Source organism: Doryrhamphus excisus, linkage group LG12 (assembly GCF_037039965.1).
Source record: "Doryrhamphus excisus strain RoL-2023G ecotype Guam linkage group LG12, RoL_Dexc_Guam_v1.1, whole genome shotgun sequence".
NCBI lineage: Eukaryota > Metazoa > Chordata > Actinopteri > Syngnathiformes > Syngnathidae > Doryrhamphus > Doryrhamphus excisus.
Genome location: NC_136368.1, coordinates 3,511,870 through 3,537,130, shown reverse-complemented (window position 1 = coordinate 3,537,130; position 25,261 = coordinate 3,511,870). Strand labels below are relative to the sequence as shown.

Sequence of the window (25,261 nt, the reverse complement as noted above, 5' to 3'; positions counted from 1 at the left end):
ATTATGGCTTTTTACCAAACCTAATTTTCCAAAAACTACAACTTTGTTTTCTTTCTTATATTTGTCTTTAAAAAATTTGCCTCATGTTTGTTTTAATATTTCAAGTCGAAACTACTAAATTGACATTATTTTTTCTAATATTACAAATGTATTCTCAACTTTCTCTGATATTTTGACTTTCATCTAATAAAATAACATTTTACTATAAATTTTGTTTTATTTTCCTACAATGTTTATGCTTTCTCCTAATTATGACTTTATTCCCTAAATAGTTTATTCTTGTAAAAAAAATTATACAACCTAATTTTTCAAATAACAACTTTATTAGTTTGGCTTTTTTTTATCATGTTATAACATCAAAATAAATGTCTTTCTTTAATAATTGAACTTTATGCTACTGAAATGAGTTTATTCCTCTAAAACTAAAACATCTTTCCTCTTGATATTTTGACTTTATTTTTGTAAAATTACTGCTGAATTTTCCATTTTAATAAACACTCAACAGAAACAAGTCCCTTTAGGCATGTAGCAACTTTAATAAATATATTTAAATTATCTATACAGCATCCATGTTAAAAAACAATTCATCCTAAAGCATTTTGTGTGATTCTTTTACGATGATCAGTGCCTGTTTAAAATATTCTTTACATGGTACGAGGTGCTGGGATTAGGTTCTTCCCCCTGCCCCCCGCCCTCCACGCCCTCCTCTCCTCGGTCGACCTCTGTCCTGTCGCGGTAATCTTTTATGGCGCTCCACTTTAATCCAGCCGCCATCGGAGCCTGCTTTGGCCTCCTCCCTTTCCCCGTTGGAGAAGGATATACCCGGGATTGTAAGGGGGCGGTTCTGGGGTGCGGCGCCGGAGCTGCGTGCCCGCGGCCTTCCTGGCTGGTGAGGGCTTCTGTTGGTTTTATTGGGGCTGTGGCCTCCTCTTGCACCGCCCCGCCCCTGCCACCCCCTGCTGCCGAAAAACACCTCCCTGTTATACTCGTGCACCACGCTGGCACTCAGCGGCCGCTCCCTCTCCGACGTGCTCTCCGACGTGGTGCTGCACGGGCTGCTGCCCTTGGAGCCCAAATGGAGCGGCGACAGTTTCGCCGACAGGCTGGCGGTCGGCGAGGAGCCGCGGCGCTCGTTCCACGGGGTCAGCCGGGCGCGGACGGGGGAACGCTGCACGGCTGCGGCGTACGAAGACACTTGGCTTTCGTGCACAGACAGGAATTGAGGAAGAGTGCGGGCGTCCGAGGTGGTCACCGCAGAGAACGGGGAGCCGCTGTGCTGCCTTTCCTGACTGAGGATTTGCTGCAGCCTCACACTGTGCATCCACGCCTCGTCCATGCCTGAAAGACACCACACAAACTCATCACCCACAGTAGTTGAATGTAATTTCATATTTTGAGACAATTTTCCCATTGAAAATTAATTTGGCGCCCCCTACTGGTGGAAAAATCAAAGTACAGTTTTGCAACCTGAATGTTGCTGGTTCAGTCCTCCATCCTTTCATTCATTCATTCATTTTCTACCGCTTTTTCCTCACGAGGGTCGTGGGGGGTGCTGGAGCCTATCCCAGCTGTCTTCAGGCAGTACACCCTGGACTGGTGGCCAGCCAATCACAGAGCACATATAGACAAACAACCATTCACACTCACATTCACAATTTGGAGTGGCCAATTAACCTAGCATGTTTTTGGAATGTGGGAGGAAACCGGAGTACCGGGAGAAAACCCACGCATGCACGGGGAGATTCCTATTCCTGACAGTTACCGGAGTTGGATCTGCTCCTGGGGATGACGGCTGCATCGGCCGCTGCTGTTTCGATGACAAGCTCCACGGTTTTGATGTCATCCTGTCCGCCACTCGGACTCCACGTCATGCAGCAGCTGTGCCTCGTAGACTTTGGTGACCTCACGTTACCCTGGTGACAAACGCTACAGTTCAGTTTGAACAGATGCACCTAAACGCAACAATCACAGACATCCTGCATGACACTGACTGATATATGCATGATACTGTCTGATATACGCATGATACTGTCTGATATATGCATGATACTGTCTGATATACGCATGATACTGTCTGATATCGTGCATGATACTTTCTGAGATATACATGATACTGTCTGATATACGCATGATACTGTCTGATATACACATGATACTGTGATATAAGCATGATACTGTCTGATATACGCATGATACTGTCTGATATACACATGATACTGTCTGATATACACATGATACTGTGATATAAGCATGATACTGTCTGATATACGCATGATATTGTCTGATATACGCATGATATTGTCTGATATACGCATGATACTGTCTGATATATGCATGATATTGTCTGATATACGTATGATACTGTCTGATATACGCATGATACTGTCTGATATACACATGATATTGTCTGATATATGCATGATATTGTGTGATATACGTATGCACGTATTGTCTGATATCGTGCATGATACGGTCTGATATATGCATGATACTGTCTGATATCGTGCATGATATTGTCTGATATATGCATGATAGAATCAGGAAAAAGTCGAAACAAACAAACAAACTCTCTGATATCGTGCACGATATTGTCCAATATATGCATGATATTGTCTGATATACGTATGATACTGTCTGATATACGTGTGATACTGTCTGATATACGCATGATACTGTCTGATATACGCATGATTTTGTCTGATATACGCATGATACTGTCTGATATACGCATGATACTGTCTGATATATGCACGATATTGTGTGATATATGCACGTATTGTCTGATATCGTGCATGATACTGTCTGTTATATGCATGATATTGTCTGATATATGCATGTATTGTCTGATATCGCGCATGATACGGTCTGATATATGCATGATACTGTCTGCTATCGTGCATGATATTGTCTGATATATGCATGATAGAATCAGGAAAAAGTCGAAACAAACAAACAAACTCTCTGATATCGTGCACGATATTGTCCAATATATGCATGATATTGTCTGATATACATATGATACTGTCTGATATACGTGTGATACTGTCTGATATACGCATGATACTGTCTGATATACGCATGATTTTGTCTGATATACGCATGATACTGTCTGATATACGCATGATACTGTCTGATATATGCACGATATTGTGTGATATATGCACGTATTGGCTGATATCGTGCATGATATTGTCTGATATATGCATGTATTGTCTGATATCGCGCATGATACGGTCTGATATATGCATGATACTGTCTGCTATCCTGCATGATACTGTCTGATATCGTGCATGATACTGTCTGATATATGCATGATAGAATCAGCATGACATTCTCTGGTATCATGCATGATATTGTTTAATACGTGCATATTGTCGTGCATGAGATTGCATGATATTATTTGACATTATGTATGATATTGTGCATGATATTGTCTGATATTGTTCATTATATTGTCTATCGTGACTCTGCATACGTGTTGCTTTGTATTTGGCTTTTGTGGCTATCTTTTCATTTATACAGTATCAGCTTTAACTGTATACTTAACAAAATGTATTTCCCATGAAACAAATCAACCAATCAATGAGCTGTTGTGGTGCTTTTCAACTCCTTTTCCGACTTGTGACAAGACAAGAAACCTAAGTGGCGAAGCAAAGCTTTACAACACATGATTGACAGCTGTCATCTTCACCTCATAGCTGACGGTGTAGTCTACTCTCTGGTTGGCTTGGATTCCCACAATCCATTTGTCCATCACAAATGGCGGCTGCATGACAAGAACAAGAAGAGAGTGTGATGAACGCCATAAAACAGGTCAGCACTTTGGAGGTGAAGAAGCGGGAAACCTTGGTCATGCGCATGGGCTCCACATCCTGGCGGTTGGCGCTGAACATCACGTCCTTGATGTACGTGATGGCCACGTCGTCTCCGTCCAGCTCCAGGAACATCTTCCACTTGCAGTCCTTAGCGGGAAATACTTCTTGGTCAGCTTTTTTAGTGCACTCCACCTTAACAAGTCATTCCACCCCCACCCCCACACACCCACACACCCCTAAGTCCACTTTGCCTCAGGACAACTCCAGTGTGTGAAGCAACAGCACAACCTTGAGGGAGTTTTGTGGTTCTGACATGGATGCTTTTTAGGTGGGAGAGGAAATATCAGCTTCACTCTTTGCTTTCATATTTTTTATGTTTTTTTAATATCAACTTTCTTCTTAATAAATATAATAAATAAATAATATAACATTTATTTAGTTGAATTAGTTTTTCAGAATATTATGAATTTGGAAAAAAAATTTTTTAGTTAGTATCTAAAGTCTCTGCTACAAAAATGACATTATTTTTATTAAAAATATTAAAAGTTTATTCTAATTTATTTATAATAAAATGTTTAAAATCTGTTCTTTTTTATTCCTTGTAAATTATCTTTATGTAATTTAGACTTTATTCCCACACTACTTTGACTTTGATTTGTATGACCATTTTATGTAAATATATAGAAAACAACTAAATTGATTAAACCGCAGGTGTCCAAAGTGTGGCCTGGGTGCCATTTGCAACACTCAGCTGTTTTTCTATTGGCCGACAGCACATTCTATGAATATAATTAAACAAAAAAATAAAACAACAACAGAAATGGAAATCAGCAGCAATTTCACAAAAATACAATGTAAACATAAAGAGAAAAAGTCATAATTTTAAGGGAATAATGTCGTACATTTACGAGGAAAAATAATGTCATTTTAGTACCATAAAGTTAAAATATAGATGCAATATTGTGAGAAACAAAGAAAATAACCAATAAATAAATGTTTTGAAAATTAGATTGCAGAAAAAGTTGTAACATGACAGACGTAAAGTGAAAATATTATAATATATATATAATATTCCGTAAAAAAACTTTACAATAAGAACATTTAAGTCGTCAGAAAAAACAGCAGTCATTTAAAAAGAATAAAGTCCAAATATTCAGAGGAAAAAAAAGTCCTATTTTAATGAGAAAGTTGCAATTTTAAGTGAATAAACTGGTAATATTACAAGGAAAAATAACATCGTTTTAGTAGCATGAAGATTAAACATTAAAGAAAAAAAGGTCTTTCGTCTTGTAAGAATTTGTAAGAATGTAATATTGGGAAAAACAAAACAACAAATAAAGTCCTAATTTTTGGAACAGTAACATTTTGTCTTGAAATATATAACATACGTTGTTAGTATATGATACTTATGCGATATCAAAGTGGCAAAGCTGCATCCTTTCATTTCACTAGGTGGCCCTCGCTGGAAAAACGTAATGACTGTTAAAACGCGAGTCCCAGTGTGACGCCGTTTGAGAACCCTTGTTCTAACATCTGCCAATGGCTTCACTGCCAATCACTCAAAAAGAGCCGTACAAAAGCCTGGACTCCTTCGTGGACGTCACATCTCCACGAGCGAGCATCAGCAGCTGTTAGATTGTCAGGGAAAAACTGCATAACAGCGTTATAACGTATGAATTACGTTACAGCCGATACTGGAAATAGAGCTCCTAGTATTCCTGTCATTCGTTGCTTCTTTTCTCCCTGATGAGACGCACATCAAATCCTCACCAGGAGGTCCAAACGTAAACAATGCATCAGGCTTTACCCCCTGCATGCTGACCAAGCAAGTAATGATGGCGCCCATCCCCAAACGCTCGCCATAAAGCTACAGGTCACCGCTTAACCACACAGGGTTCACGGCACGGGTCCATCCATTGTGCTGTGATCACAGAGAAGAACATCTGAGGAGAGGTGCTGACACACTCTTTCGAGGAGCCTCCACGCACGCTCTTAGAGCGTCCTCTGGGGGCCTGGACGCGTCTGAAAAGGGGGACATTCGCCTCGGCCCCAGGACGATGGCACCGGGGCTCCCAGGTCGGCGCGAGTCTAATCACTCCGCTAGAAACAATGTCCCGTAATGATGCCTTGGACCCGAGTGCATCTAATGACAACTCATACATAATTCAGCACCTTTCACTTGGCTGCACGGTGATATCCTCATTAGCAGGGAACCCTCAGTGGCTGTCAGATGGTGGCCGCTCAATCGCAAGGCCCTCATTTTGTCTTTGACAAGTGCAGCTGCTTCCATGACATCGCCAGCAAAGAGGGGCGAAGAAGGGGGGGGGCTGAAATGCAGTGCGGGTTTGTTTTATTTAGTGCGAAAAAAAAAAAACTTGCAGTTTGTAAAAACAAGGCTGACACGGAACCTGACACCAGGCAGGGGAAAATAATTAGCTCTCATTTTCTCAGCCTCCTGTTTCCTTCTCCCTGCTGTGTTTTCGACCCACTAAACCACCACATGTCAGAAGAAATGGGAGGCAATTAGCGGGCTCGTTTCAGCCCTGCCGAACACACTGAAAGAGGACTATTTATGACGGGACAATGAACAGCTGAAAGATTAAATAACGTTTTCCTTTTAAAAAGAAAACGACTTCTGGCTAAATGGGCTATTTTTGATTAAATTCAAACGGCAAGTGGAGAGCCAGCCTTTTCTGGGCGCACAAAAGGCTGCCAGTGAGTGGAGCTGGATACATCCCACAATGACATGTTTATTTGCCTGCTTTTATACCTGGATAGTCATGCCTCTAATGGTCAGCGCACCCGCCGTCATTACCAATCCTCGGCACCCAAAGCCATATTCACGCTTCCATTGCCGCAAAATACACCTTCCATATCGGGTGTCCAAACTTTTTTCCAGCGAGGGCAAAAAAATGAGTGAGTGAATGAAAGGAGAAATGAAAGAATGCAACTTTGCCACTTTGATATTTTGTAAAGCAACAAAACTGCATCTCGGCTTTGTCATATTGGTGAAAAAGCTTTGCCATTTGTCATAATATTAAAACTTAAAAAATAATTCTAATATTTATACACGTACTGCTATAAGGGGATTATTTTTTGTGAGTTTATTGTCATGATTTTTTTCCTATTACTTTCTTTTTAATTTAAATTATTTCAACATCCTTCATGTAAATTTTGTTCTCATAATATTATGACATTATTCCTATAATATTATTGCTATTTCCCCAAACTAATTATTTTGTTTTGTTTGTTTCTCATAATATTCAGACTTTCTTTAATATATATACATATATAATATATTCTTTAATATTTATTTAATACTTCAGTTCTATACAACTAAAATGACTCATAATATTACAACCATATTCTTCTAAAATTGCAACTTTTTTCTCAGTAAAATACCGTGTTCCCTCGTTTATCCTAGAGGATAGGTTCCCAAAATAGCTTGCAATAAATGAAATCTGTGAAGTAGTTATTATATATATTTTTTTTAGACCTATTATGCTAATGTTTGGGATCTGTATTGAGTTGTGGACTCCTATAGAGCAGCTACACACAATAACCAGCACCGAAAGCTTTCTAATTCTTCCAGAATCTGCACCTATTCAGCTGTATTTCCTTGGCTTTCCAAAACAGTTTGCTTTAATTTACTCCACCCCTGCTGGTAGCAGTAGGAAATACAATTATAGACACATCCAACAGAGAACCCATAGATCCATCTAATACACCACAAGAAGGCAGAACACAATGCACGTTCATATGTTGTTACCAAATCTGCGAAACAGCAAATCTGCAAAAAGTGAACCACGATAGAACGAGGGAACACCGTACTGCTTTTATCTCTTAATGCTGCTAAATAACAGGAAGGCGGTGTCGGAATATCAGAACAGTGATATTGAGCACCTCTAGTGATGAACTTACTGATCTGCCCGTCCCTGGTTTCCAGTGGTACCCAAACACCAGTTCCAGTTTGACACTTTTGATGCTTTCCACCTGATTTTCAAGAACATCCTGGAATGAAAAGGACAAATAGAAATCATAATAATAATCATAAATGCTGTCCCTTATGAAGATTGACTGATTTGACTGGTTTGGATTGACACCATCAATAATGACCACGCCTCTTTGTCAAGACCCCTAATAAAGAATCCATCATATTTATTTGACCATCAGCATGATCATCCACCATAGCAATTTTGAGCAAGTGGCACTGCATCTCTTCAGGTCAAAGGGTGTGTGAGTCACAGGAAGAAAAGCTCAGACTCAATGCCTACAACCCAAATATAAAACGACCTGACATTTTTTAAGACAGTGTTTTAAGTTGTAGAAGAAAGTTGGCACATTCTACCTTGAGCAGCGGTGGGAAGTGAACCAGGTTGAGGTAATCGTTGGTCAGCTTTTCAATTTCACTCTGCCAAACAGGAAAGGTCCCATAAATCCCAGAAACAAAAAGCATAAATGCACCAAGGGTGTGTATTTTGTCAATGTTTAGCCCCTTAGCCTCGCCTTCAGGTGCATGATGTGGCCTTTGGACTTGATGCCCATTTCCCGCATGTCATACTCTGAGAGCAGTAGGAGCCTCTTTCCTGTGATGTGATTGTCCCGAAACAGGTCGGCGTACAACTGCATTTCGCATGCACTCCCCTCTGTAGGAGAAAAGCACCCATTTGAAATGCAAGCATCCATACACCACCCAAATGTAAAAAAGACGGTTCCACTGTTAACTGTTAACCATCCCGTCCGTTTAACAAAAAAAAAACGTTTTATTAGTTTTTCTGCTGCTTTACACATCGATCTACAACATGAGAGATGGCGCTACCTCTTCCAAACTTTGGACATGTTTAAATGAAGACTCGATCAGTGTGACCCATACAATTCAGATTTATTGGCTGATTAAATTTTCACATTTTCAATAAAAAAAAGACTAGATACCTGATTTTGGTTAAGGTTGAAAATTTATGCCAAAGATTTTTCTCCGGCTTGTGTACATTTTCTGGTTAGCATACCTCTTGTCATGTTGATTATACACTGCGTGTTGGATTTTTTTTTATGAAACGTCCTTGTTAGCATACTATTAGCATGCTAATACATGAAGTCAGCTCTGTCGCTCGTCTGTAATGTCTTTGTTAACTAATACAGTTATGGCAAATGTTGCAACAATATTAACTCAGGCTGTCAAATGTTAAACATTTTAATCAGATTAATCACAGATTTCTAAAACTAAATAATCACGATTAATCATTACCAACTATGTATGAAATATGTTCATTTTTACTCTATTTAATGAATGGAAAGATAAATGATGATATATATTTGTATGTATCCAAATGTAATGTATCTTCAGGCTAGAGGCGGGGTACACTATGGACTGGTCACCGAAAAAATCAGCAGTATGACCCAAAGTTTGTGATGGGAGTAAATTCCCAGTCGCTCACATGTCCATATGATGATGTCACCACGCTCAGAAATGGTCAAATCCCATATCCATAGCCAGCACGCTCATCAAAATGTCTGATCCCCTTGTCTTCCGCATCTCTTCCGCAAACATAGACATCATCATCATCTTTTTTTTACATTCCCACTCGGCCCCCACCACCACCACCACGACTACCATTGTGCACCCCATGAAGCTAGTGTGAGCTGACAACGATTTTCAATCTTGCTGAATGCTTCTGGCGGCCGCAACAGAGTCGCAACGGATTCGGTGTGAGCCCAAGTGTTAGACGGAGGCAGACTGAATAGTTCAACGGCAGTACGGCGGGATAGACCCTTAAAGGGAAAGTACTAACCTGCATCGAATATTTGCTGCATCCAGAAGTACTGTGAAGCACAATAGTCAGGTCAGTCGCACATAAAAGTAAAAGAGCAAAGACGTGCAGGAGACACTGACCACGTGCTCCTCTGTCCACGTGTAGATGTCCAGGGTGGGCAGGAGCTGCATGGACACAAAAGACAAAGACTGTTAGAACAAAAGCATGTGCATGGATAAGCGTAATGCATATGGAAATATTACCAATATTGACTTTTTTCTGACATTTCCATTGCTTTTATTGGGCTGTGCAATGAAGACGTCTGGCCTCTAATGGTCTCCATCAAACTCAAACGTCCATCTGCCTGATCTGTTTGAATGATAAATCGTTTATCGCTCATTAAGTGTAATCACGCAGAAACGGGAGAGGCCAAATAAAGACTCCGTGTGATCGGCGGGAGAATGGCGTGTAATGACGGAAATAATGCCGTGCAAGATTGGAGGAAAGACGACTAACTGAGGGAGTAATCTGCATTCTGTGGCTCCTTCAGATTAAGAGCTGAATGTCGTACATTTTAGCGCAGCTCGCCGTCTCGTAAAGCCACTGAGCACCGCCGCCGTTTCCCGCCTCCTCCATGCTGCGCTTTGGAAGCGAACACAGTCGGGTTTGGTACACCACTTTTCAACAAATGGAGTGTAGAATCTGCACAATTTGTTGTTGTTTTTTTTTAAATCACAGCCCATGTGGACTCATTGCATGATGGGAACTTGCAGTGGTGTGAAAAAGTGTTTGCCTGGTGTTGAAATTTTATTTTAACGTCATAATCAAACTAAATAAGTTTTTTTTGTTTTTGTTTTTTTACAAAACTGGGTTGGGGAAAATGTCCGATGTCCACAAACCAAGGCAAAAATCAGGAACACATTTTCCACATAAACCAAAAAGCACACTAACCAAGGTTCCGCTGTTATCTTAGTAAGGGGGTAAACTTACGTACACTAATACTTACTTTCCCCACTGTATTATAACTTCTCGTAAGACAAATTGATTGATCCACAAGATGATGCTAATTTGAGATCCATCACAAGCAAACATCTGGAGGTGAACATATAGTACAAAGCAGCAGCAAATGTGCGATAACATTCTAATGATTAATATGGCAAATTATATCTGGCCTTATGATTAAGTACTTTGTAGAAGGTCTCTGGCTAGCTAAGTAAGCAAGAGGCTACCTTCAACAAGTGCACTCCACCACATTCAGAACAAATTGGCCAATCTTAATGTCAGCAAAATGTCACTTCATCATAAAAGCTTGGCCTTCTCCGAGAAACTAGCTCTCATGGCTTTTTCTTCACAGCATGGCGCTACATATCAAGTACTTCAAACATACAGGAAACCACTTCTATAATGCCCAACTCGACAGAGACATAGTTTCTAGGATAAATGCTTCTGTTTCTAAATGTAGTCAAGAACTAAAGTTCTTAGACACCAACCCCGTATTAGCAGAGATCCCAGCGAATCACACAAGATTTTTAATTCACTGTCATCAGAGCCCTTCAAGCATCTCATGTCTTTGCCAGGGCCGGCAGCCAGAACGACTTAGCTCTTTCAATCACTCGTCAGTAAAGATCAATAGGAAACAGCTACTATTTTGCTCCATCGTATGCCTTGCATAATCAGCCATGACGCCATGATAAAGGATGCTGTCAGGGAGGGGAAAAAACATGAAAAGCAAAACAAATACTATGTTTAGACATACAAATGAACTTTCACTTGTTTTATGTCACAAACAAGACTGAGCCGCCTGTGAGCGCTTTTAGAAGGGGGCGGGGCTCACAGCTGTCAAGTAGTCAAGTCAAGTAGTGTGACTTTTGAGGTCAGTCTACCACGGCAGAGATCATCACAGGTTGTCATCAGACAAAAAAAAAAGCACTTCAAGTAAGATGTCCATCATTTATTTGTCATTTCTATTACCTTTCTGGTCTAAAATAACACTCCGGGAGTGATAGGATTACAGGAAGCCACGTTAGAAATCTCTATGTCCTTGTGGCGGCCCATTCCAGTGATGTAAAGTAGTCCCTCGTTTATTGTGGTTAATGGCTTCCAGACCAGATAGAATATTATATTATAGTTTTACAGCATAGAAAACCTGTTGGCAACACATGTGGCACATTCTAAAAATATAATTTCACAAGAATACTGCAAAAAAACCTAGCAAAAATGGTTGTAATTTGAGAGTAATTTTACATGAATAAAGTAAAAATAAAAAAAAGTTAAAATCTAACAATAAAAAATCATAATTTCATGAGAATCATGTCATCATATTATTATGAGATTAAAATGATGAGAAAAATAACAATTTATTTTAGTAGCATTAAGTTAAACATGCTTTTTAAAGTCACAATATTATGAGAAACAAACAAAACAAAGTAAAGCTGCAATTTTTAGAATATTACGTTGGGAAAAAGTAGGAATATTATGGGAATAAACTCAAAATATTAAGGGAGTAAAATTGTAATATTACAAGAAGAAAATTTACAAAGATTATGTAAGTGGAAAATTGAAATATTTGAAAAGTAAAAAAAAAACTGCAAAAATGGGGTAACAGAGCAAAGACTGAACTTGGTACTAATATTAATATTATTGTTAATATATTAATAATACAAATTTTTCACCTATACCACAAAGCTGAGATGCATTTTTGTCGTTACATAATAATATTAGCGTGGCTCATTTTTCAGTTTATGGCCATGGGTGTAAAGTGTTGGGACAACCCTGCAATAGAGCACCCACATACGTACACACACACTTTATTCTGTGTGCTTATTAAAACTACAGCATTTCCTTTAGGATGCATACGCCATCCTAGTTGCTCATTGCTTTCCATTTACTTTCTTCCGCGCATTGCCGACTCTGTTCCTGTATTTCTCTAAAGGCAACGAGAAGTCGTTGCAGAGGGCGGGCTGAATGAGCAACCTACCGGGCTGTTGGATTGTTCGATGAGTTTGCGCTCCCACATCTTCAGACGGCGCTCTCTCTCCTTCAGCTCCTGCTCTTTGCTGCTCAAGTCCCGCTCCAGCTTCTTCAGCCTGTCCAACGTGGCTTCAATCTCACACCTGCAGCAAACATGAAGAACTATCACCCTACGTCTCACAAATGCATGCAATTAGCAGGTTGACCCTAAGCACCAAAGTAATGTCCAATTTGAATGTTGACAAGTATGGTGAAAAAACACTGGCATGCACAGCTGTGGCTGTAGGCAACCTTCTTGGATAGGCTCCAGCACCCTGCAACCCTCGTGAGGATAAGCGGTAGAAAATGAATGAATGTACCAATATGAAAAAAGAACTACATTTTAAAGTTTACCCATCATGCATTGCACTCATTGGTGCCTGCTGGGGCACTGCAATGATGCCTGCCTCCCTCTGGGCCCCTCTGGCTGCCTCTGGTGGACAGAGGCAGCATTGCTGCACCATCCGTCCATTCATCCATTCTCTATTCCGCTTGTCCCCCAATGAAATGCTTTGCTCCGGCGCAAACGTTCTCATTTTTAACTCATGTTAGTACTTGTTTGTATATTTGCCAGGTACACCTTCTGTGCTGTATGATGAGTACTGAACTCCTGTCATTTCCATTCGCCATCTCCTTTCCATGTCAAAATTTGTTTGCTTAACTTGTCCAATAACTTTGCCTGTCACGTTCAACAGTAACTCATCTTCTCGGCCCTCATCTTCAAGCCTTTCTGCAGTGCAGACTGAACATGTTTTCTTGAATCTTAAATGTAAACCTCCCAACTTTCACCAAACATTGTCTGAAGGGAATACAAACACTGGCTGGTGGACCTAACTAGAAGAACCTGTCGGACTTGGGCACACATGACCTGTCCCCAGCTTCAACACCGGCCTCACCTGTGCGGCGGACACGTTGGCGCCAGCGCGTCTTGTGAAGAAGCAGCCACGCGGCGCCATCCCCGCCGAGGGGCTGATGCAGAATAAAGTAGCAGCTGAGACTCAGGCTGTGTGTCGAACATCAACTGAACCTCCAGCTGCTCATACAGCCCAATTAAACACTTCTACTTGAAAAAGATGGTGATTATTTTTCGGGCCTTATGGTTAAAGAGAGGAAATATATCCAGATGGAGGATTCTTTCTGGGTTTTTATGCCTTTATGTCGCCATCAGTCAAGTCATTAAAGATCTATATGAAGCGTCTCCACTTCTTTTTTGTATTTCCCGACCCCCGTCAGTCACATTTCCACATCATTCTCTGCAAACAGTTGCACATTTCCTTTAGGCTGAGGGTGCATATTGACTTGTAAATACATTTAGTTGGCCTGCAGAATGCCTCATTACTTTACCTCCATTCAGACTTGTTGTGGAGAAAAGAGTTGCACTGTTGAGGGAGTTGGCTGTCGTTCGACATGGACTCCAGCGTCGACAGGATCTGCTTGAACGTTGGCCTCCCCTGAATCGAACACAACAACTTTGGTGGCGTGCCGTGCGGACGCGTTGTTGGCCTCGATGGCAGTTGAAGGAGTTGCAGAACTCACTTTTGGATTGGTGCTCCAGCAGTCCCTCATCAGCTCTGCGAAGCTGGCAGGGCAGCCGCTGGGAATAGTTAGCCGCTAAAACACACAAATATACATGTTTCCATTGGTCGGTAGATACTTCATTCATTTTTTATTTTAAAAGAATTTTAGTTCATTATCAGTCACTTTAATTATCTATTTATTTGTATTTTATTCAGTAATTATGTAGTAATTTAGTAAGAATTACACCTTTTTCATCATTAAGTTGTAAAAATAAGCCCTCACTGCTTAATCAAATGTAATCCCACATAAGATCGGTATCAAATGTTCTACAAATACATATATCATAGACAACCACAATGAATCCCACTGGGCTTTCGATAGTCCATGATAATGTATTTATTTCATCAAAACAATCGCACTCAATTTGAAGGTCTGTAATCATAGACTTGATTCACTCTATGTAGGCTACACTAGGGGTATCCAAAGTGCAGGCCAGGGGCCATTTGTTGCCCGCGGCTGTTTTTGTGTTGACCTGTGGCTAACAAAAATATCATTTTAAAATATGAATATAAGTATTTCTAAATATATAGTAAAAAAAAATACAACAGCAAACAAGGAAAAGTCAGCAGTCATTTTACTAGTATAAAGTTAAAATATGAAGAAAAAAGGTTAAAATCTAAAGAGAAAAAGTCATACTTTTACGAGAATAACAATGTATTATTAAGAAAAACAAATTTAGTAGCATAAAAGCATTATTTTTTAAAGTCATAACATTATGAGAAACAAACCAAAAATACAGGTGTAATTTTGATAAAATTAGTTTTGGGAAACGTTAAAAGATTATGGTAATAAAGTCAAAATATTATGGAAATAAAGTCATACAATTACAAGAATACAAGAAAATGTAAAAATACTCGTAACATTTTAAAAAACAACATCAAACAGGGAGGAAAAAGTGCAAAGAGCGAAGTTGATACTAATAACCTTTAACTTGAAAAAGCTGAGACGCAGGTTTTTTCTTACAAAACATCAAAGTGGCCCTTGCATTCTTTAATTTTCCACTATGTGGCGTACACCCAAGTGGATAGCAACAAGAAGTAGAAATGAATAGCAACCCACACTTGTCCCGACTCATCCATGGACATGTTTACAGATAAATGTGTGCTGGAAATACCTCTTCTTTCTCCACAACAAGCCAAGCCACTTGTAAGCCTTCCAGGCCTTTGAATGGGACCTCACGCGTCAGCATTTCCCACAGCACCTGTGACACAAGCAGCACACAAGCATTCAATGGCTGTGGAGATTTTCTCATAACAATTTATAAATATGTGATAATATAAGTAAAATGTAAAGCATACATGTACTGTTAAAAAATCTGTTCTGTAGCTAAATGTATTGTAATCATTACAACAGTCACTTTTATTGCAAATGTTGATCCAAAATTGGAGGATAACGACAACGTCAAGCTAGCAAGAGGATTTGGACGTTGAGGAGCGAACCGTGTAAAAAAAAAAAAAATCGGCATATCACGGTGCCAGAAGCAGGGCTCTACTGTAGTACTATACAGTACTACTACAGAGTACTACTTTCTGTGCGCCTTCAGTCAAGATCAGTCAAAATTGTGTCTGTGATAGTTAATATGCATTTTTTTATTTATTTATCTGAATTTTAATAATTGACAAAATTAAACATTTTATATATTTTTATTTAATATATATTAATTTATTTTATATAAAAATAAATCATACTAAGTGTAGTTGCAACATCAAGTACGTTCCCGCACAAACGTTGTAAAAGACGTTTAAAAACTGCTGCATATGCAAGTGATTTCAAAAACCCATCACGCGTCCGACTCATGACTTCCCCAACTGCGGTTGCCGCCACTCACCACAGCGAAAGAGAAGGTGTCGCAAGTCTCAGACACGGGCAGACTCTGGATGACCTCGGGCGCCATCCACGGAAAGGTGCCCACTAAAGACATGCGGGTGGTGTGGTTCAGAAACTTGGAGGCCCCAAAATCACAGATCTGAGAAGACAACCACATCCAACATCAGCCATGCTTGTTGAAGAAGTACTCTTACTAGTAAACGTGCCAAGTTGATCACTGCCCCCTTGTGTCCATTTACTGTTCGTGCAGTACAAACAAGACAGCAGCACTCTTGCACACTCCTCAGGTTTGCACATGTCTGGGAGAAAGTATGGTTTCATATTTGTAGACAAAACTCCACCTACCTTGAGGACTTTCTCTGCCGTTATAACAACTGAAAGACAAATCAGATTTGCTCTGTGTGAAGTGACAAAGTATTGGCGTCCACAAATACAAATGAACGTACTGTATAAACAGGACACTGGGTATTAGTAGTTTAGTTTAGTTTAGTTACCATTCCTCGACTTCAGGTCTCTGTGGATCACTTTCACAGGTGCCTCCGCGTGTAAATAGTGCATTCCTGACGAGAAAAAAAAATCTAAGTTTAATCCCTAAATATGCTTGACAAGCTTCAGAAACACATTTCAAGTATGACATGTATAGCTACTCACCACTAATTAATGAAATTTCATATTTTACTATCACACATTTAAAAATATTAACTATTGAATGATCCTTATTCCGTAAATGAGATGTATTTTCTGTTATGAAACTGAAAAAATGTTTGGACCAAACTGGTCTCACCTCTGGCGATCTCTTTGGCCCAGGTCATAATGTGGCCCATGTCCATTTCTTCACTGTCCGCACAGGAGAGGTAGTCGTACAGTGATCCGTCGCTGGCGTATTCTAACCAGGAAACACATCAACACGCATTCATACAGAGAAGAGTTTCAACAGAAATAAAACACACTCAAACGCAGCTTGATTTGACATTTGACATGTGAGAAGATTCATAAATCAATGAATACATCATTGGCGGACAAGATATATCATATATGAGCTAGGTAGCTGTAGGGTTGTTACATAAGGCTTATTCCTAATTACAGTCTAGTTACATAAGACTTATTGGCTCAATACAGGACGCTTGGCAACCCGACAACAACACAAACAAAGCTAAGACGCATATGTTTTCTGCCAATATCTTAGCGTATGCTGAACTACACTGGATTGCGTGTAGCATAGGGTGTCCATCATGTGGCATGGGGACCACTTGTGGCTCGCAGTTTTTTGTTATTAGCCAGCGCCGCAGTCTTAACATAGAATTTACCAAGAAAACAAAAGTTGTAAAATTTGCAATAATTTTATGACTAGGATGAAGTCAAAATATTAAGAGAAATAAGCTGTAATCTAACAAGAAAAAGTTGTATTTCACAAGAATAACGTTGTAACTTTATGAGGAAAAATAATGCACGGAGCTGCACGGAAAAAAAAAATATCATGGCAATAAAGTCAAGAAGAACATTTACCAAAAGTTGAAATAGTTAGAAATAAGAAGCAGAATAAACAAAAGTAAAAATTGAAACAACTGTCATTTTATGATGATAAAGTCAAAATTTTAAGAAAAAAATATTCTAACACAAAAAAGTTGCCATATTACAAAAATAAACTTGTAATATTATGAGGGAAATGTCATTTTACTAGCATAGAGTGGAAAAAAATATTTATTTCAAGTCGTAATAACAACAAAACAAAATAAAGCTGTACCTTTTGAAAAATTAGGTTGAGGAAAAAGTTATAATACAAAAATAATTGAAAAAAAGAACAAAGCTGTAATTTTACGTGAATAAAGTCAAAATATTAACAGAAAAAAAATTCTATTTTATGGCAATAAACTTATTATGGTGAATACATTGTGCAATTCAGCAGTTGCAGAGTTGAAATATTAAGAAAAAAGTAAGTTTTTGTTAAATTAAATTAAATTAAATTAAATTAAATTAAATTAAATTAAATTAAATTAAATTAAATTAAATTAAATTAAATTAAATTAAATTAAATTAAATTAAATTAAATTAAATATTTAAGTAATTTTTGAGAAACAAACCTAACAAAATGACACCATAATAGTTGAAAATAGAAAATTTGCTTTGGGAAAAGCCCAAATATTAAAGAAAAATAAAAATGTCTTTTTACTTTTTTAACAAAATAGCTTGGGGGAAAAGTGTAATATTATGGGAATAAAGTCAAAATATTCTGAGAAGAACATTTCAGAAGATTTTACTAAGAAATTCTAAATATTATACAGTATATTATATATGACTATCTTCAGTTTTCTTTTTTCTTTCCAAAGGTTAAAGCTTGCCACTCCGTCCTCGGCGATGGCGTCCAGCTTGGGATGTATTTGCGTTGGTGTCTGACTGGTGGGTGTCCGTGTTTATGCAAGGCAGAATCTAATTAGCAAAATGTTTATTGAGTATCCTTGCTCATTTCCTGTGTTGACACGGTGCAGCCGCTTTTGGAGAGGCTGGCATACAGCGCTCTGTGTTTATTGCTTCCATTCAGCTAAAGAATATTAGCTACCGATTCTTTTCGGTGTGACGTGTTTGGCAAGGCTGTTGTTTGAAAAACAGGAGTCGCTTTCGTCAGAACCACACGCGTCACAGTGGTATTATCTACGGAATGTGCGTGAAGGTGCAAAGTGCAAGCTCATGCAGGTGTGGGCTTGTTCACACTTTTGGCCTTGTAATGTTAGCTAATGTAAGATTTAGACAACGTGTACCGGTATTGTATTGTGCCCCCCAAAATGTCCCCCAATTTCGAGTTGGGCCAACGTTTTTTGGTCAAACTCTGCCCCCCCAAGTTCATTTTTGCCATAATTAGTCGATGATTTCACATGTGTGGCAATGTGCATGACTCGGCAAAAGTGTTGCTTGAGCCCACTTCCTGTTTGGTAGCTTTCTACTTCCATTGCCGTTGCCTTGGTAGGAATTTTGAGCGGGAAAGGGGCAACGGTTTGTCAACAAAGGACCATGACTTTCCCATTTGTGACTAACTAAGGATTGACAAATTGTTGAAAAATAAATCAGGGACAACTTATTTTTTTCTTTTGGTGAAAAATATTTGGTATTTATTCTCATAATATTTAAACTTTTTCAGCAACATAATTTTCCAAATATTACAACTTTATTTTCTTTGGTTTGTTTATCATAATATTATAGCTATTTTCTTTAATATTTCTGACTAATAGGACATTTTTTTACTCATAATGTTATGAGATTATGGTCATAAAATGTGGAGTTTTTTTCCTGCAGGAATGCAGCTTTTATCTTTTAATATTTTGACTTTATTCTAGTCAAATGACAGCTGGTTTTCCCCATTTCTTTAAAAAAAGTGTTTCCAACTGTTTCAACTTTCATCTTGTAAATTTTCATCCCGTATTGGATTTTAGATCTTATATTTATCTATATGTGCCCTGTGATTGGCTGGCCACCAGTCCAGGGTGTACCCCGACTCTTGCCCGAAGACAGCTGGGATAGGCTCCAGCACCCCCGCAACCCTCGTGAGGATAAGCGGTAGAAAATGAATAAATGAATGAATAATGTACTAGCATTCCATATAATGAAAAAATGGTCCAAAAAATGTTGCCAATAATATAAATTATCAATAATTTGTGTGACAATTATCGTTCTGCAAAATCTGTTATCATGACAAACTTACCAACAACAAAAAAACAGCCATGGGCTGTAAATTGTCACCGGCCCGCATTATGGACACCCCTCCTTTAACTACTTGACACTCCACCTGCTGTATATACTGTATATATATATACTGTATATACAACAAGTAACACTTGTGGAACATAATGAATATAATGCACCACAGGCACTCAAAATAAATAATAATAAGTTTATCTAGATGTGCACAGGAAAAAGCATCCTTCCCAAGTCTTACGCTACTATTACCATGACAACCAGGCAAAACATTTCTCTATGTTGTATTCAGGATATTGTTCATGCATGCAGCTGTCCATAATGGCCAAAAACCTACCGGTAACGATTCCATAGTTGGGAGCCTCAACAATGGCGCCATAAAACTGGATAATGTTGCGGTGGCTGAGGACGCTGAGGATTTCAGCCTGGGAGGGGCACACACACAAAAGGGACAGGAAGTGGTTTTTATTGAGAAGGGCGAAGTACCAATGCACTAATGTGCAGTTATGAGGGTATTCGGTGAGCAATGTGTGTCAGAAATGTCAGGGGAATGTAGGATGTTAGCGGAAAAACACGACAAACCACTACAAACATACACACACTAAATGATCACATTTTTATTTGACTTCACTTAATTAAGAGTTTAAGAATTAAGAATTAAGTTGAATTAAAATTAAGTAAACAGTCCGGGGGAGGGCAGAAACAGAAAAAGGTAATGTACTATAAGTGTAATTTTACAAGAATAAAATCAATATTAGGGAAAAAAAATCGTATTGTAACAAGAAAAAAGATAACTACCTAATTGTGCGTGTAAAGTGTTAATTAATATGTACTGTACCTGTCTTTATTAAAAAAAGAAATCTGAAAATGTAAGTACATTTCATAGCCATTCATTAAAGCATTTTATAAGGGACTAGTTAAATAAAAATAAAAATAAAAATAAAAATAAAAATAAAAATAAAAATAAAAATAAAAATAAAAATAAAAATAAAAATAAAAATAAAAATAAAAATAAAAATAAAAATAAAAATAAAAATAAAAATAAAAATAAAAATAAAAATAAAAATACAATAATAAAATAAAATAAATACATGCATTAACCAATTCAACCAACCAAAGATGTATTTATCTGCTACGTTCTTTTGCGCTAGAGGCAAAAAGAGGTGATGATGCAACTCCACAATAGAAGATGCAAATGCATGCACACACACACACCGTTCAGATCCAAATGGGAAAATTGTAACTAGTTCATTGTATTATATTTATTCTTTTCATGTAAAAAAAAAAAAAAGTTTTCGTTTTCTATGCCTCCTATCCTCACTAGGGTCTGCTGGAGCCTATCCCAGCTGTCTTTGGGTCAGAGGCGGGGTACACCCTGGACTGGTGGCCAGCCAATCACAGGGCACATATAAACAAACAACCATTCACACTCACATTCATACCTATGGACGATTTGGAGTCGCCTATGGCTACAGACATTGTTTGTATTATATAACATATTTGAATGACATTTTTGATTGTCTATTTGCGACCTGCCCTGAATGGAGCCCTGCTCAGTACACTGTCAGAGGCTAACAAATGTTTTGTCTCAAGACAAATTAGTGTGCAAGGGGAAAGGAGCTTCAGGGCCACTTGTGCCAAATAAGCTTTCTTTTGCCACAGGCTTCTCATGGTGGGGGAGTTTAATGACCATGAGCGACGTGTGCGCAAGTCGCACCACATCCTACTAAATGGGCTCGCAATTAAAGTGATTACTATCGTGACAATTAAAAAAAAAAAAGTACATGGAAAAAAAGCGGGGGGCAATTATGACTCCCACCTCGTTCTCAATCTTGAGCAGCTTTTTCACCGCCACCTCTTTGTCCCGGGAAATCCATCTGGCCCTGTACACGCTTCCGAAGCTGCCGCCGCCGCAGTTCTCGAAGAAGTGGATGTCATCAAACTTGATTTGCACAAAGGAGCCGCTCTGAGACGACATCTCATTCTGACACTCGGCGCCGACGCTGCCTGCAAAGTCACAAGGACGGAGGGTGGGAATTACGCTTCACATGTGTGTTTACCTCGCCTTTATTGTGTCAAACATGAAAATCTAACTCATCTAACTGAAAAGCTAACATGGCAGTAAACCACCACAACGTACTGCACTTCCTCCTTTATAATGGGTAACTGGTTCCAAACATCCATCCATGCTGCTTATTTTCACGAAGGCGGGAGTCTGGACTAGTCGCCAACCAATCGCAGGGCATACAGACAAACAACCATTCACACTCACATTCATAATGTTGACGGAAATCTGGAGAAAACTGGTTCCAAACTGGTTCCAACCATTCAACGTTAATAAATGGAAGATTTTTTTTTTTTTGTTAAAGCATAGAAAACCTGTGTATGACTTTCTAAATACACCTTTTAAGATTATTAGAGCCCTGCAGACATGAAATAGCACCCCTAGAGTCACCTTTACACTGCTATTATTCTTTGTTTACACCACATTGCAGCTGTTATTTGCTGCAAGAGACCTGAGACGGTTGCTAGCTAGCAAGCTATTGAGCTAACCAATTAGCCTTGAATTTATTTCTTCTAAACTGAAGAAAACAAAAACATCCAAACAGAATGGCAGAGCTTTTTTTCCACCCTATCCATATGTGGGACATGCCATGGCTGATTACATGACTTCATGCAGTGTTAAGGTAATGTAATGTAAGCTAATGTCTCCATATTTTCTAGTCCAGAACACTACTTTTTACTTGTATTTCAATATATTTTGAGTAATAATATACCATAGTCTACTACAAAAAAGCAATCATTTATTCATGAATTTGACTGTATGTCCAGTGATGGGCTGGAAACCAGTCCAGGGTGTGCCCCGCCTCTCGCCAGGCATCATCTGGGATAGGCTCCAGCTCACACATAATCATAAGGAGGACAAGTGGTATAGAAAATGTACATCCATGGCATATACAGTACACACCAATCAACAAACTGCAGTGTGTGGAGCATAGCGCCACCTTCTTCCAACACTGCAAACCTAACGGCACAACATAAAACAGCAGACGACGATGATGGCATGCTTTTTGTTTGTGGATAAAGCAGCTTGTAAAAAAAAGATGAATTGCAATTGTAATGGTGAAAAGAATGATTCCATCATTAAAGCAAAGTGTAGCTCAGTTATTAGTCCCGTGTAGGTTCCCCCTCATTTGCAGCTGAGCCATTATGCCTTTTAAAAGGCTGTTACCTTGCTCGTCATTCAGATTGCTATCCACCCCGGCGGGATGGGCCTCAATTGTCGCAGAGGGGAGCCATTGCTTTGCCGCCATTAATGTGCATTCACGCTACACTCAGCCCTAGCGGGAAGCTGCTCCGCGGGCCCGGCCCCCCTGCATTGTCCGTCCACTCAAGCGGGGTCACTCTGGGGCGGCGCCACAGCGCCACTCATTCTTTATGACTCCCGCTTAACAGCAAACACATCATACTGCAGTAATTAATCTGTCCTTACGTACACTCACCAGCCACTTCATTAGGCACACCTGCACAACCGCAGGAGATCTGATGCAAGAGCTGGACCGTACTGTACTCATACTGCACTTTCTTGTGCTTATTTTGGGGGCCTGCAGCTGTTTGAAAACAACAACAGCAAGAAGGGTAAAATATGAAGTCCTTTTACAAGAATGAACTGTAATAATAATAATAAAAGCTGTCATTTTATGAGAATAATTCAGTTGTACAGTATATGTATATCCTGTGTATATCAATGCTCTTACATCAACCGATATCAGCTCAAAAGTCAAAATATTAAAAAAAGGACCCCTTGTGCTGATTTTTCAGCCCTTTGTATTGAGTTGTGGACTCCTATAGAGCAGCTACACACAATAACAGAACAGAAAGCTTTCTAGATCTTCCAGAATCTGCACCCATTCAGCTGTATTTTGTTGGATTTTGTGCTTCCCATGAAAACAGTCTGCTTTAATGTATTCCACCCGTGGCCCTTCTCCAGGCACACCCACTCCACTGTGGTTGGTCACACTAAGAAGGACTTCCGATTTGTTACCTAGCTCGCTAGCTACCGAACCCAACTATATAAGAGTTGATAAATGGTATTGGAGTTGATAATAAACGCAGATTTATCTTTTTAAAATGTGCACTTTTAACGTACAGTCATATGTGTTCGATGCCGAATCCAATCCGGAAGTAGAGACTGGACAGTCCAAAGTCTCAATGGTAAGTAGCCTTAGCATTTTAGTGTGTAATGTGTTTTGTGGGACTACCAGTGTGTACCAGTGGTGGGAAACCCTACCTGTATGCACACTCTATAATGCAACACAGACGAGTGTCTAGGTCAGAAAAGTGGGAAAAGGCACAATAGGTTCCCTTTAGAAGAAAAAGGTTCTATTCTAACAATAAAAGAGTATACATTTTATGAGAATAGTCTCATAACATCAGGAGGATAAATAATGTCTAAACGAGTAAGCGTGTGCACAAGAGACCAATTAATAACTTCATACTCCTCTCTGCTCAGTTCAGGCATTCAGGCGCACTCGTTATTGTGAGTGTCAGGTACAAAATGTTTTGTGTACCCCTGCATGGGATACCCATACCCCATTTTGGGAACTATACAAGCCGTTTTGGGAGTGACTTAGACCCCATGAAAAGGACTTTTTGTTTGAAATGTTTTCTTTAAAATATTGAAGTTAGAAAAACACTTAATTTAAGTCTCGAGGTACTGTAGATGAGCCATTCATGGCCGCTAAGAGGCAGGAAATTGCAGTACAATAGAGTATGTACACAACACAACACCGCCGCCATATTTGGATTGTCACGTGACCACCTAGCAAGCACAGTATGGATGCCTATGGGCGGGATTTTCTAACACAGCTACTGTATTCAATGGTTACTTTAGCTAACTAAGTAAACTAAGTGTGTCTGTAACTGGTCACCAACCAACTAAATAACTTCGGGATGCTCATGAAGAAGAAACATATTTCCAGTACACTGAGTCATGTTAAACGCGGGAAGCCTTTGAAGCGCAATCGATATTTGGACCATCATGACAGCTAGCAGCAGCAAAGGGAAACACTCTTGCAGTGAATAAGCATAATATTGACTTACCAGTAACAGAACTAGCATTGTATCTGCTCACTGTTTAGCAAAGCAACAGCGAACATTTGTAATAAATCAGTGTCACTCCCAGCTAAACAGGCTTTGATGAAAGGAGCATAGAAAGAGGATGCCCTGCCCTGACACATAAATGTTGACTTGGGGTACATACCGCATGCATGGACTTTGGTGTGTTTGTGGCTTCAAGCAGCTCGTCGTTGACGGAGCACACTGGCAGCAAACAAACCGGGAAAAGAAAATGTTCCGGGAAATGCTGCGTGTATTTCCACGCTCTCTACTGTGGTTTTACTGGTTGCACAACTTCTTCCATCCGCTTGTCATAAGTTGAAGGACGGGCCTCTTTGCAATGCAAGTCCAATTTTAATGACAACAGCGACCTCTGCTGGATTAAGGGGGAATTGTCGTTTTTCTGCTGTCAGGAGACTCGAGGTGATGCAATGAAAACATCCAAAACATCAACAGTCACGTTGTGTTTGTTGTTTG

At 39.3% G+C, this 25,261-nt stretch overlaps 1 protein-coding gene across 2 annotated transcripts; it reads right to left on the bottom strand.

Annotated features, from left to right (window-relative positions):
* Positions 1-507: 507 nt before the first annotated feature.
* Positions 508-25,104, bottom strand: map3k20a (mitogen-activated protein kinase kinase kinase 20a). Of its 2 annotated transcripts, none has more exons than XM_058082783.2 (20): positions 24,930-25,104; positions 21,486-21,673; positions 20,004-20,091; positions 16,764-16,865; positions 16,474-16,539; positions 16,325-16,353; positions 15,981-16,118; positions 15,267-15,353; positions 14,111-14,185; positions 13,919-14,025; positions 12,543-12,678; positions 9,706-9,750; positions 9,605-9,635; positions 8,322-8,461; positions 8,164-8,226; positions 7,737-7,826; positions 3,846-3,962; positions 3,692-3,766; positions 1,763-1,913; positions 508-1,338 (listed from the first exon to the last, which is right to left on the bottom strand). In XM_058082783.2, exons 2-20 carry the CDS (start codon positions 21,642-21,644, stop codon positions 668-670), a joined length of 2,370 nt encoding a protein of 789 aa, XP_057938766.2. In that variant the 5' UTR covers positions 21,645-21,673; positions 24,930-25,104; the 3' UTR covers positions 508-667. The 2 variants fall into 2 exon arrangements, with proteins under 2 accessions (XP_057938766.2, XP_057938767.2); XM_058082784.2 differs by lacking the exon at positions 24,930-25,104 and adding an exon at positions 24,770-24,900.
* Between the last annotated feature and the right edge of the window lie 157 nt (positions 25,105-25,261).